At 42.0% G+C, this 14,113-nt stretch overlaps 1 protein-coding gene across 1 annotated transcript in view; it reads right to left on the reverse strand.

The window, feature by feature from the left end:
* The window catches only part of LOC135509565 (calcium-dependent secretion activator 2-like), a 159,060-nt gene that overhangs the window by 131,345 nt on the left and 13,602 nt on the right, over positions 1–14,113 (reverse strand). The window contains exons 2-4 of the mRNA XM_064930326.1: positions 1,782–1,862; positions 1,220–1,453; positions 620–741 (exon numbers count right to left, since the gene is read on the reverse strand). Of these exons, the coding sequence (XP_064786398.1) occupies positions 620–741; positions 1,220–1,453; positions 1,782–1,862 (437 nt within the window). The remainder of the gene's footprint in view (positions 1–619; positions 742–1,219; positions 1,454–1,781; positions 1,863–14,113) is intronic.

Genomic DNA, 14,113 nt, shown 5'->3' on the forward strand with positions numbered 1-14,113 from the left:
ATTGCGCAATCATTTCGACGGAGGACACCAAGCGGACACCTGGTAAATGTAGTCTCTTATGGTCAATCTTCCAATGATATGCCTACAAATACGTCACAATGCTGCAGACACCTTGGGGAAACGACAGAAAGTGTAGGCTCATTCCTGCCGCATTCACAGCCATATAAGGAGACATTGGAACACAGCGCATTCAAAATCTGGGGCACTTCCTGTATGAAATTTCATCTTGGTTTCGCTTGTAGCATTAGTTCTGTGGCACTCACAGACAATATCTTTGCAGTTTTGGAAACGTCAGTGTTTTCTTTCCAAAGCTGTCAATTATATGCATAGATAGTCGAGCATCTTTTCATGACATAATATCTTGTTTAAAACAGGAACGTTTTTTTATCCAAAAATTAAAAGAGCGCCCCCTATATCGAAGAAGTTAATATATGGCAATAAAAAAAATAAAAAACGTATTACTCGGTTCCTGAAAAGGTAACTTGGAAGGTTTTTTCAAGACCGCCTGAACAGTAATTATTAAACAGACACTCTTATCTGGAGTGAACGACAGTGAACACAGTCAATAAATGATGTGGCTGCTGCAGCGATTGAACATGCAACCTTGTTGTTGACTTACTGTGGTCTGGAGGCTTCTGCCTGGTCTGTCTGCAGTTTCTCTCCTCCCTCCACCTCCATGGTGCAGTACACAATCCTGTTAGGAGCCACCGACTTCAGGCCCTGCACCTCCACTATCACTATCTGCAAACAGCAACAGAAAGAGGACATGGTCAGCTCCACACTTATGCAGAGAGAAAGGGAAGCATTAGACGTGGAGTCACTGGGTCGTGTAAGTCCAGTCGAGGCACTATCACAGAATGCCAACCTGCAGCCACAGAGGGGACATTCACAGGCAGGTAGGAACACACACACACACACACACACACACACACACACACACACACACACACACACACACACACACACACACACACACACACAGCAAGTTTGTTTCTTTTGTCTGGCCCCTCAGTAGACACAATAAGTCTCAAACTGACCCCAGAATAGATAAAACTACTACCAGACTAATGTAAATAAATGTAAAATACTCATTGATCTTTCTTTCAAAAGTCAACCAGAACAATTAACACATCAATTATCTTGACTGAGAGCAAGCAATCTGAGCGTACAACAAAAACATTTACTGGGCAAGATTACACGATGAAATCCCCAAACACACCTCCAGTGCAAAGGAGAGGACCACGTCGGACTTGGAAAGGAATTCTGTCTCGTCGCCCATGTCCAGGAAGGAGTTGTTCATGGAGGAGCGTTTTAGCTTCTGTTTGAAGTTGGGGCCTCCCTTGGACACAGGTAGGCTCTCCAGGTTAGCCATGAGCAGATTGACAGACGAGCGCATCTCCTCGATGTACATGGCCTCCATGTCTTTAGACACAAACTTGGGGTAATTCCTCTCCTGAGAGGGAGTCAGTGTTAGAGGAAGAGTTGTGCATCCATCATTGTGGAAGTTGATAACTACAGTGACCACAAGATATTATTTAAAGTATTCTGAAACAGTTGTCAACTATCACCGGCTCAGTGAGCTACAAGGTGTCCATCCAACTTCAACAAAGCTGATTTAACTAATCAATGTGTAATTGACTAGTTGATTCAGGTGTGAAAGTACCTGGCTGAAAAAGAAAAAACTTCTGGACACCTGTTAGCCCTCCATGACCAGAGCTGATTACCACTGTACGTGGCGTACACAGCATTGTTAGTTTGAGGGCTATAGGTGTAGGACTTACCCTGGCTATCTTCTCTGCAAGCTGTAGTCTTCCATCCAGCTCCCGGCGGATCTGGGCTGCCTGTTCGTCCACATTGTCCAGCTACAAATCACAGACCAGGAAGGCGAGTGTTAATCAACCAATCAACAGATTGCTGAGTACCAATCAACAATAAATTAAAAGACATGGGGTGTTGACCAAATAAAACCGCCCACAAAGTCATCATTATCCACACTTTTCCTTTGACAACCAAAAACAAAACCTCTCCACACAGGATATCCGCAAAACAATATGGAATAACTCAAAATCTTGAAGTCTTAATGTGGTGGCTGTCCCTGCATGCGGGTGCATACCCCCAATTAGGTTGTTATGGTGTCTGGTCATCTAGAGATTTGTATTGGTAGGGTAGCTCCTCCATAGTGGCTGACCCACCTTCACCTGATCAACCCTGATTGGCTGCGTTTACACAGACAGCCCAATTCTGATCTTTCGCACAATTATTGGCAAAAATATATCTCAAAAATGAAAAGCATAATTTTTGGGACAAATCACTCGCTCAGCGCTAAACCTTGTTTTGATATATTATTGAATCATGTGGCTATTGAGCAAGTTGAGTATACTAAACTGCTGGGTGTAACTCTACATAGTACGTAAGAAGTTAATTTATTTCATTGTCGATCAACAATAATAAACCACCTGGGTCTGACAACTTGAATGGAAAATTACTAAGGATAATAGCAGATGATATTGCCACTCCCATTTGCCATATCTTCAATTTAAGCTTACTAGAAATTGTATGCCCTCAGGCCTGGAGGGGAGCAAAACGTATTCCCCTACCTAAGAATAGTAAAGCCCCCTTAACTGGCTCAAATAGCCAACCAATTGGCTTGCTACCAACCCTTTGTAAACTTTTGGAAAAAATTGTGTTTGACCAGAAAAAATGTAATTTTACAGTAAACTAATTGACAACAGAATTTCAGAATGCTTATAGGGATAGAACATTCAACAAGCACAACACTTACACAAATTACTGATGATTGGCTGACAGAAATTGATGATAAAAAGATTGTGGGGTCTGTTTTGTTAGACTTTAATGTGAATTTTGATATTATCGATCACTGTCTGTTGCTGGAAAAATATGTTTGTTATAGCTTTACACCCCTGCTGTATTGTGGATAACTTCTTGAAACTCCCCAACCCGGATCCGGGTTTGTGACTAAGCCTCAGGCTCATTAGCATAACGCAACGTTAACGATTTCTCAAAATCGCAAATAAAATTAAAATAATGCGTTTGCTCTCAAGCTTAGCCTTTTCTTAACAACACTGTCATCTCAGATTTTCAAAATATGCTTTTGAACCATAGAAATGGACTAATTTGTGTAAGAGTATGCAAAGCTAGCATAGCATTTTGTGTAGCATGTAGCACGCAACATTTTCACAAAAGCCAGATAACCAAATAAATAAAATAATTTACCTTTGAAGAGCTTCTGATGTTTTCAATGAGGAGACTCTCAGCCACATACCAGATGCGCAGTGTTTCCTGAAAGCGTCTGTGTGTAGGAGAAATCGTTCCGTTTTCTACATTGCGCCTGGCTACCGAAACGAACCGAAAATGCAGTCACCTACAACGTGAAACTTTTTCCGGATTAACTACATAATATCGACCGAAACATGGCAAACGTTGTTTGGAATCAATCCTCAAGGTGTTTTTTCACATATCTCTTCATTGACATGCAGTTCGTGGAAGCTTGCTTCCCTCTCTGTGTCCCATGGAAAAATACTGGCAGGTGACTTTTGCGCACCAATTTCGGCGCAGGACACCGGGCGGACACGTGGTAAATGTGGTCTCTTATGGTCAATCTTCCAATGATCTGCCTACAAATACGTCACAATGCTGCAGACACCTTGGGGAAACGACAGAAAGGGTTGATTCATTCCTCTTGCGTTCACAGCCATATAAGGAGATCATGAAAGACAGAGCCTCAAAAATCCTTGTCATTTCCTGGATGCCATCTCATCTTGGTTTTGCCTGAAGCTCACGTTAAAGGGCACGCACAGAGAAGATATTTGTATTTCTGGACACGTCAGAGTGTTTTCTTTCGAACAGTAGCAATTATATGCATAGTCGAGCATCTTTTTGTGACAAAATATCTTGTTTAAAACGGGAACGTTTTTCATCCAAAAATGAAATAGCGCCACCATAGATGTAAGAGGATAAAGAGTTACCTGTCTAACAGATCAGGAATTCCCAGGGCAGCTGTCTAGGCCCCTTACTTTTTCAAAATGTATTAATGACATGCCATCGGCTTTGAGTAAAGCCACTGTGTCTATGTGTGCGGATAACTCAACACTATACACGTCAGCTACCACAGCAACTGAAATGACAAAAACAATTAAATAGATGCAGTTAGTTTCAGAATTGGTGGCAAGGGATAAGTGAGTCCTAAATATTTCAAAAACTTAAAGCATTGTATTTGGGACATATCATTCACTAAACCCTAAACCTCAACTAAATCTTGGAATGAATAATATGGAAATTGAGCAAGTTGAGGAGACTAAATTACTTGGAGTAACCCTGGTCAAAACATATTGATACAACAGCACTAGGATGAGAGAAGTTTGTCTATAATAAATCGCTGCTCTGCATTCTTAACAGCACTATCAACAATGCTCTCACGCCCTGGCCATAGAGAGGCTTTTATTCTCTATTTTGGTTAGGCCAGGGTGTGACTAGGGTGGGCATGCTAGTTTCTTTATTTCTATGTTTGTGTTTGGCTGGGTGTGGTTCTCAATCAGAGGCAGCTGTCTATCGTTGTCTCTGATTGAGAATCATACTTTCCCACCTGGGTTTGTGGGTAGCTGTTTTCTGTATAGTTTTAGTTACCTTACAGAACTGTTAGTTTCACGCTTTGTTATTTTTGTTCTAGTGTTCAGATTTAAATAAATATCATGAACATGTACCATGCTGCGCTTTGGTCCACTCCATCAGACGAGCGTGACAAATGCAGGTCCTACAGGCCCTAGTTTTGTCACACCTGGACTACTGTTCACTCGTGTGGTCAGGTGCCACAAAGAGGGAAAATTGCAATTGGCTCAGAACAGGGTAGCACGGCTGGCCCTTGGAAGTACACAGAGAGCTAATATTAATAATATACATGTCAATCTCTGCTGGCTCAAAGTGGAGGAGAGATTGACTTCATCATTACTTGTATTTGTGAGAGGTATTGACATGTTGAATGCACCGAGCTGTCTGTTTGACATACTGGCACACAGCTCGGACACCCATGCATACCCCACAAGACATGCCACCAGAGATCTCTTCACAGTCCCCAAGTCCAAAACAGACTATGGGAGGCACACAGTACTACATACAGCCATGACTACATGGAACTCCGTCCCACATCAATTAACTCATGTCAACAGTAAAATTTAAAAAACAGAAATTCATCTTATGAAACAGCAGGGACAGTGAAGCAACACAAACATAGACACATGAACACAACCATACAATAACGAATGCACTATGCACACATGGATTTAGTGCTAAAGCTATGTGGTAGTAGAGTAGAGGCCTGAGGGCACACACTTAATTAATATGTTGTGAAATCTTTTGTGAATGTATTGTCATGTTTTTAAAATGTATTGGCAGCGATACTTCTATGCTCGCTTCGAGGCAATTAACACTGAAACATACATGAGAGCACCAGCTGTACAGGAAGACTGTGTGATCAAGCTCTCCGCAGCCGATGTGAGTAAGACCTTTAGACAGGTCAACATTCACAAGGCCACAGGGCAAGACAGATTACCAGGACGTGTACTGCGAGCATGCGCTGACCAACTGGGAAGTGTATTCACAGACATTTTCAACCTCTCCCTGACCGAGTCTGTAATAACAACATGTTTTAAGCAGACCACCATAGTGCCTGTGCCCAAGAACACTAAGGTAACCTGCCTAAATGACAATCGACATGTAGCACTCACGTCTGTAGCCATGAAGTGCTTTGAAATGCTGGTCATGGCTCACATCAACACCATCATCCCGGAGACCCTAGCCCTACTCCAATTTGCATACCTCCATAACAAATCCACAGATGATGCAGTCTTTATTGCACTCCACACTGCCCTTTCCCACCTGGACAAAAGGAACCCCTACGTGAGAATGCTATTCATAAAGTATAGCTCTGCATTCAACACCATAGTGCCCTCAAAGCTCATCAATAAGCTAAGGACCCTGGGACTAAACACCTCCCTCTGCAACTGGATCCTGGACTTCCTGACGGGCCGCTCCCAGGTGGTAAGGGTAGGTAACAACACATCCGCATCCGCCAACACAGGGGCCCCTCAGGGGTGCGTGCTCAGCCCCCTCCTGTACTCCATGTTCACTCATGACTGCACGGCCAGGCATGACTCAAACACCATCATTAAATTTGCCGAAGACACAACAGTGGTAGGCCTGATCACCAACAACAACGAGACAACGTATAGGGAGGAGGTCAGAGACCTGGCCGTGTGGTGCCAGAACAACAACATCTGCCTCAACGTGATCAAGACAAAGGAGATGATTGTGGACTACAGGAAACAGAGGACCGAACATGCCCCCATTCTTATCGATGGGGTTGCTGTGGAGCAGGTTGAGATCTTCAAGTTCCTTGGTGTCTACATCACCAACAAACTAACATGGTCCAAGCACACCATGACTTTTGTTGTGAAGCAGGCACGACAAAACCCATTCCCCCGCAGGAGACTGAAAAGATTTGGCATGGGTCCTCAGATGCTCAAAAGGTTCTACAACTGCACCATCGAAAGCATCCTGACTGATTACATCATTGTCTGGTATGGCTACTACTTGGCCTCCGACCACAAGGCACTACACAGAGGGTAGTGCGAACGGCCCAGTACAGCCAAGCTTCCTGCCATCCAGAACCTCTATAACAGGCAGAGTCAGAGGAAGGCCCTAAAAATTGTCAAAGACTCCAGCCACCCTAGTCATAGACTGTTCTCTTTGCTACCACATGGCAAGCGGTACCGGAGCACCAAGTCTAGGTCCAAGAGGATTCTAAACAGCTTCTACCCCCAAGCCATAAGACTCCTGAACATCTAGCCAAACGGCTACCCAGACTATTCGCATTGCCGCCCGTCTCATGGTAATTGACCGTTAATTAACAAACACATTTAGCATCTCCTGGCTTTCTATAAGTCACTGATGCAGTCCTTTGGGGAACATCCTAAGGTCTGCAGCCTACAACTTCACAATAAATCCATTATTTATTTTAGACAGGTCTAAAGAAACATGATATGAAGAAAATGTAGTCTATTTCAGAAGAACAGAATAGCATACTCTGAGTTGTCCTTATGTTAGGTGCTGATCTGGCTATGCCTTATGGCTGTGGGCTACACTAGTTCATTTAGCAGACAGAATTTGCTTAGAATTCCGTACCATTATTATTTTATAGTATGAAGAATACAATTGAACAAAGCTGAATAAAATAGAAAGGATATGATCTCCAAGCGATTTGAGGGAGAGCGCACGTAGCTTTTGTGTTGAGTGGTTAACAAAGAAACAGGTACTCCTATATGCTTAATTTAGTGTTATTCATGTAACTTTCGTTGTTCAACAAATGCTGGGCTTGTTATGCGGAGTGGAACAGGGAACCCAAGAGCAGACTCAGACAAGGAGACTGGGATGAAGTAACCACGGTATTTATTGAAACACGGGGAATATGGAGTGCCGGTCAGGGGAAACTCGGGCGGGTTGCTGGAAACCAGGTGCGGAGGCTGAGGCTGGAGCGAGAGTGTTTAAGACAGGGTAAGCAGGCCCGGAGGGGAATCCAAGGGAATAGTAGAGTGGGGAATTGAGGACAGATGACGAGACATGGGACTGGAGACAGGCACCAGAGTCAGAGCAGGCAGAATGAGCAAAGACTATGATCAGGCAGCGCAGAAGTGTCAGGGCTGAGTATTTGTTGAGGTCTTGATTATGGAACAGATTGCAGCTGGGTGGAGATCTGCTCTGACTCCGGCACACCTGTCTCCGCCCACATATCACACACACAGAGGTAGAGAATACTGGGGGAGTGGCGGCAGATGTGTTTTGATTTTTAATACATTGTAAGGCTGCATGATGTGACTTTTTTCAAATCATCATTAGAGTCTCTTGAGAAGTATGAGCTCTGCTATGTTTATATGCACAGGCTGTACACACTGCATTAGTCTCTCATTCACAATTTGACAAGCACTTGATAGTGCCTCGAATTTCCCAGCTGCCCCCCTTTGTGGGGCCGTAATACCACCTAAAAAAATATATGCCTTTTGCGGTCATTGTGCCCGTGGGCTAAATATAACAATTATAATTCCCTTCTCCCGGAGTGCTGTGTGCTCCGAAGCACCTTTCACTCACATGGCTCTCCATTACGTTCTTTCTCCCAGGCTACAAGTGATGACCGACACATCGGGGACACAACTGCGCGACATCCTTATTGCAACTCTTTGGCTATCATTAATGTGATGACGATTGTTTTATCAAACCAATAAACTATGTTTAATTATTACGATGATTAAATTACTCATGTAACAATTAACTCATCAGTAATTTTGAGGCACCATGGAAAAAGTTTATTTAACCTGTTACCATTTTTCTAATTAACTGGAAGATATATATCTTACATTTCAGTCGTCAATCAGTCATGAATTAATTGTTTACCTTCTATCAGTCTCATTCTGAATGTCGCAAAACCCTTGGATATTTGCACGAACCCTATCATAAATGATGAATCAGTGATATACAAATTGGCTTAATTATTTATTTACTAACAAACTAACTAAATAATCACACATAATTACAAACACAAACAGAATAGCTTACACATTGAGTACCACATAATGCAATGAAGAGTCCCGAGTGGAAGAAACCGATATGACAGCTTGTTACACAAAATGAAAAGGGAGGGGCATGTAAGAAAGAGCGGGAGAAAAGAAAAAAGGACTTCACTATCGTACACACAGGTCATGGAAATGCTAATACTTTACACATGAATGGCCGCTCATTCGAAATCCACTGCAATGTACATATTTACGATTGTATGCCTTTGTCTCTGTTGAAACCTCCGGTCTGTCTGCTGGAGAGTCAGTCAACAGAAAGTCTCTGGTTATGTTCCCCAGAAGTCACAATGTCTTTCGTGGTTGTAGCTTATCCGCTGTTATAATGGACACATTACCAATGGTCGTTTGATAGGGAAATGTTCTTTAGAATGGATCTTTCAGAGTACCATTCAGTCGTTCGATAGGGAAATGTTATTTTCCCATCTTCAGTCGAGTTTCCTAGACGATTTTACATATACAGCTGCAGACTGAGTGTAGTCTTTAGTTTTGTAGATTTCTTAATCATTCGTGATGTGTGGACTGCGTCCTCACATCCTATGTTCTGTATTTAAATTGTCAACCATTTAAACATGTAGCTACAGCTCCATGCTCTCTGGCCTAAAGCACATTTTGTCAGAAGTGGGATTTATGCACTCTGGGAAAAGGGGGCATTCCATGACGCCGACGTAATGTCTGTGCTCACGTGGGCGTGGCCACTGACTTGGTTAACAGTTTATTTAGAAGGCTAACATCACATTACATCTTCTAACAAATAGTTTCATATTTAATAATATAAGTTCCCCCACATTTGGATGTGAGTCTGATCACTGGGAAATACACACAGAGACACATTTATGCTGTTCTACTGTCCTTCATGAGATCCCAAAACACAACTGATCTGACATAATTGTTCTTCGAGTACCCACAGACCACTCCAACCACTTGGATTTACAGAAATATTGTTTCATTCCCCACTTTTGAATGATGGAGTTTTGGCGGGAAGAATGTCTTTGTAACAAAGAGATTTCTTTCCCCTCAATACTCCATGGCAGTGAAGAGTTTCTGCAAGGAATTTACGACCGTCATAAAATGGCCAACTTCCCCCCTCTTCCCCTCTGCAGAAGAGAGAGGGCGCTGTAGAGTGGACACAGTGTAACCTGATCTTTCAGATCTGAACAGGAGAGTACCCTTAGGCTAAATATAATAATTATAATTCCCTTCTCCCAGAGTGCTGCGTGCGGAGCACCTTTCACTCACATGGCTCTCCATCACGTGATCTGATCTTTCTCATAGGCTACAAGTGAAGACAGACACATCGAGGATGCAACTGCGTGTGTCCTTATCCAATTCTGGAGGTGCATATTGAAGATATTGGAAAGAAGAGCTGTCCACATTTACTTTTTGTCAGCCAACAAGATGAGTAGGCCTACCGTCTTCGAACCTCGCTCTGGATAAGAGCGTCTGCTAAATGACTTAAATGTAAATGTATTCTGTGCGAGAAATAAATATTGTAAACATAGTTTGGGACAGTTGATCCCAAATTAATACAACCACTAGCATCAAAAAAACTTTTTTACACATTGAGGCTGACAGATCAGAATGTTTTGCTTAAAATGTTGCTAAAATATCAGTCTATTTCTTCACATTATAAAGCACAGCAAAGCGCACACGGCAGTAAGCTATAAACGCAAATGTTCAATTAGCGGGAAAACATTATCAAAAGTGACAGCAAATGTCATTATGCATGTGATGCTTTTATTATAAAAGGTGCATTTTTAAATGGTGAAAATTATCTTTCCCAAACTTTAAACGCAAGTGCTGCTTGAGTATGCCAGTTAGGCTCTAGACCCCTTGTAAAGGAGATTGTGTTTAATTTGTAAAAGTTTTTAGCCACTATAGTTGTTATATAAACCTTAGCAAAACTTATAGGCCTATGGGCTAGCCTACATGAGGTGTACGACTAAGATTAGAAAAAGTCGCAAAAAAAGGCATTGCTTCTTACCTTACCCTAGGCATCATTCACAATTGACAATATATGATTCACAAGTGATAGGCTAATATTGTCACCCGTCAGACTATTCTTGATTTAATCTTATCTTTACAGGTACTAAATAATGTGTGTGTGAAATTTGTTTTGATTTAGCATGGACCATTATCCTGCACCTGTCTCGAAAAAGGGGCAGGGGGAAAGAAAACATGTAAATCTATGCTTTTCCCATGGTTCATTTTCATGCCAGCCAGGTAGGCTATGTTCCTGTTGTAACGAAAACCAATGTGCTTAATATTAGGAAAGTTGAGAAATAAATAAGTAGGTCTAGATTAGAGAAAGCTGATGGTATCCTCTTTTTAATAGAAGCCATCACTCTGTTTTCTCATGCAAATGCATAGTCTATAGAAATGTTGCGCAACATGAGCTCATGGGCTCTCTGTAAGGACAGAAGCTGGGAGAGGAGAAGCATTTACAGGGAGTGAACATTTAAGAAACCATGAACATAAAACAGAACACGGACAGCGTCTGGACAGGGGAAACAAAATTACAATATGCTGATGCGGGGATCAAACTGAGGAACAGACAGATATAGGAGAGGCAATCAGCAAAGTAATGGAGTCCATGCGAGTCCAAAGATGCGCTAGTGCGTGAAACGATGGTGACAGGTGTGCATAATGATAAGCAGCCTGGCGACCTCGAGTGCTAAGGATGGGGAGCGGGAGCAGGCGTGACACTGTGTTTGATTAGATTTTCGATTACAGAGTGATTAGAGGGACAATAGAGTGCTGAGTACCAGGCAGTTATTAATGACCATCAGCAGTATCAGAGCTTGGAGAATCCTAATTACCGTGATTAAACAGTCACGTGGAATTTGCCTGCCTTCATGACTCGTGACTGCCGGTGTGGCGGTAATATGTTCACCGTAACAGCCCTAGCCATGACTACGTGGAACTCTCTGCCAACAGCCTGGTAACTCAAGCTAGCAATAAAACCAGTTTTAAAAAAACAGATCAAATAACACTTTACTGCACAAGAGTGAAGACTGTGAAGAGACACAGCCCTTTTTATATATATTGTATTGTAATTTGCACTGTACAATGTGTTAGACCAAGATATTGTGTGTAAGCACTGATATGAAGGCTATGTATTTCAGTCCTTGATAATGTTCTGTACTATATATTGTCATGTTTCATGTGGACCCCAGGAAAAGTAGCTGACATTTTTGCAGCGATAGAATGGGGATCTTAATAAATACCAACAAGCCTATTTCTTAAAAAAAAAAAAAATGTCTCATCTTTAACTTCATAAGGTAAAATCTTACCTCAGATTGACATGCCAAAATCTGAGGGCACATTAGGAAGTACAGTATATTATCTAGTATTAGTCATTGGCTGAGAATTGATTATAAATAATTACATGACCTGTATCCATGCCTGATATGTAATTAAACATATAAAGCAGAAAATCAACAGCTCTCATTGATAATGTATGGCTAATTGGTAAATAAGGCAGTTGTATTTTCATTCACTCCAGGAAATGTTATCGTCACAATAAGGTGTCACAAAAACTGAACTCATCGTACTGTTTGCAACCAATGAAATGCAAATTGCCCATTCATCTGAAAGGGATTCTCTAATTAGTAGCTTCAGATGTAAAACTCAGCCATACATAATGACATTCATTTACAAGTACTAATCTTAACACCCAAAATATACTAAATTTTCAACAGCCCCCCATAAAGAAGGCATACAAACGAAAAGGATATATGGTCTCTGTCTGTCATTAACCTCCAGCATGAAAAATGCATATATTGCTCATTCAATTACATGTTGCTTCTGATATCGGTCAATTCCAACAAAACAAGAAACATCCATTTTGGCTGCATGCCTAAATCCTCGGGTTACAGGGGTGGGGATGGCTGTGAATAACGGTTGACTAAATAATACAGGCAGAAGGACAGGCATTGGGGCACACACAGTTTAAATCCAACATGGTAAGTGAGGCCCCTGGGGTTGAAATGAATAATTATGGAAAAAACACAGGTGTAATGTGATTACAGGTGTTCTGGTGCCAACACGTTCCCACTGTTTCTCTCTTTCTTTACAAATCCTCCTAGGGCTGACTTAAGTGGTGTTGTATCCATTTTAAAACTAGGTTCAATTAGGAGGCTTATCGACCTCTTCACTGTCATCACCTCATTGTGTTATCTTATCAGCTTGGAGAGTTTCACTTTTCTCTTTGGTTTTTGTGTTTCCGTCAGCAGTCCTATCTGACAGAACCTAATTTACAGCCTAAAAATACCTATACCTTACTGTGATCTGCTTCAAAGGCACTGGAATTATGCACTGCACGCTAGGGATGTGACAAAACAAAACACAATTCATGAACTCACAATTCAGATATGGTCCTGCGTATGACCACTAAGGGACAGTGCAGTTCAATCTACCGCAGTCCTGGCTGCCTACCAGACAGTGCTCACCTTACTGCTGTCCCCCACCCACTCAGCAATAAATGATATTAATGCGCTTTTAGGTTCTCTGCGATGTGCTTCTCCTCCATGTTCTCAGTTGTCATACATGGGACTTCATGTTCCACTTCTCGTCAATGTGATGGCTCGTTGCAGTGATTTATGAAAGCATGTTAATAGAACTCCAAAAATCTGTTGTTAATGCCACATATGATGGTGTTTGACAGCTCACGATTCCAATTGCAGAACAATCATTGTACAATTCCTCCATAAGGACCGTCACAGCTTTTCTACATGCCATCTTGTAGTCTGGTTCTAAATAAGCCATTATAGTATTGAAGACATCCTCTACCATTAAAAATGGCTGAATATCAACTGCAATCATGTCTGTCATCAGCATTTGATTTTGTCACTCCCTCTGTTATTGCACTTCTGTCAGCAACGGGCTTGGTCACACGGTGCCTCGCTTTTAGCATTGCACCTGTACTGTCACTAAGCTCAATTACACCTCGCAAAGTTAGTGTCAGGACCCGGTTACGAACCCAAGTCTCCGGAGTGAGTAACAGTCACTTAACCAACTGAGCCACCTCAAAAGGAATTCCACGAGAACAAAGGTAATCCTCCAAGACAAAAAGGTAAATCCACAAGGTGGTAGGTATAGCATGAAAAAGCCTCAAAAGATACTCAAAAATAAATAAACAAGGACAAAAACAGAATTCCACAAGAGAGTCCAACGGGAGCAACAAAAGTTCACAGCATACTAGGGCTGGGTGCTAACATACAAACACAGAGCAAAGAACTGAGGAAAACTAAGGGTTTAAATACAATCAGGGGAAACGAGGCACAGGTGCAAATAATAACGGGGAACAATGGAAAACAAAAGGTCAAAAAGCACAATGGGGGCATCTAGTGACCAAAAACCAGAACAACCCTGGCCAAATCCTGACAGTTAGCATTTCACCTTAGCATTTAGCTTCTCAAAGTATCGCTATACAGGACTTCACCAATGTCCCTTCCATGTCTCACTGCTGTTTTTCC

This window comes from Oncorhynchus masou, chromosome 22 (genome assembly GCF_036934945.1).
Source record: "Oncorhynchus masou masou isolate Uvic2021 chromosome 22, UVic_Omas_1.1, whole genome shotgun sequence".
Lineage (NCBI taxonomy): Eukaryota > Metazoa > Chordata > Actinopteri > Salmoniformes > Salmonidae > Oncorhynchus > Oncorhynchus masou.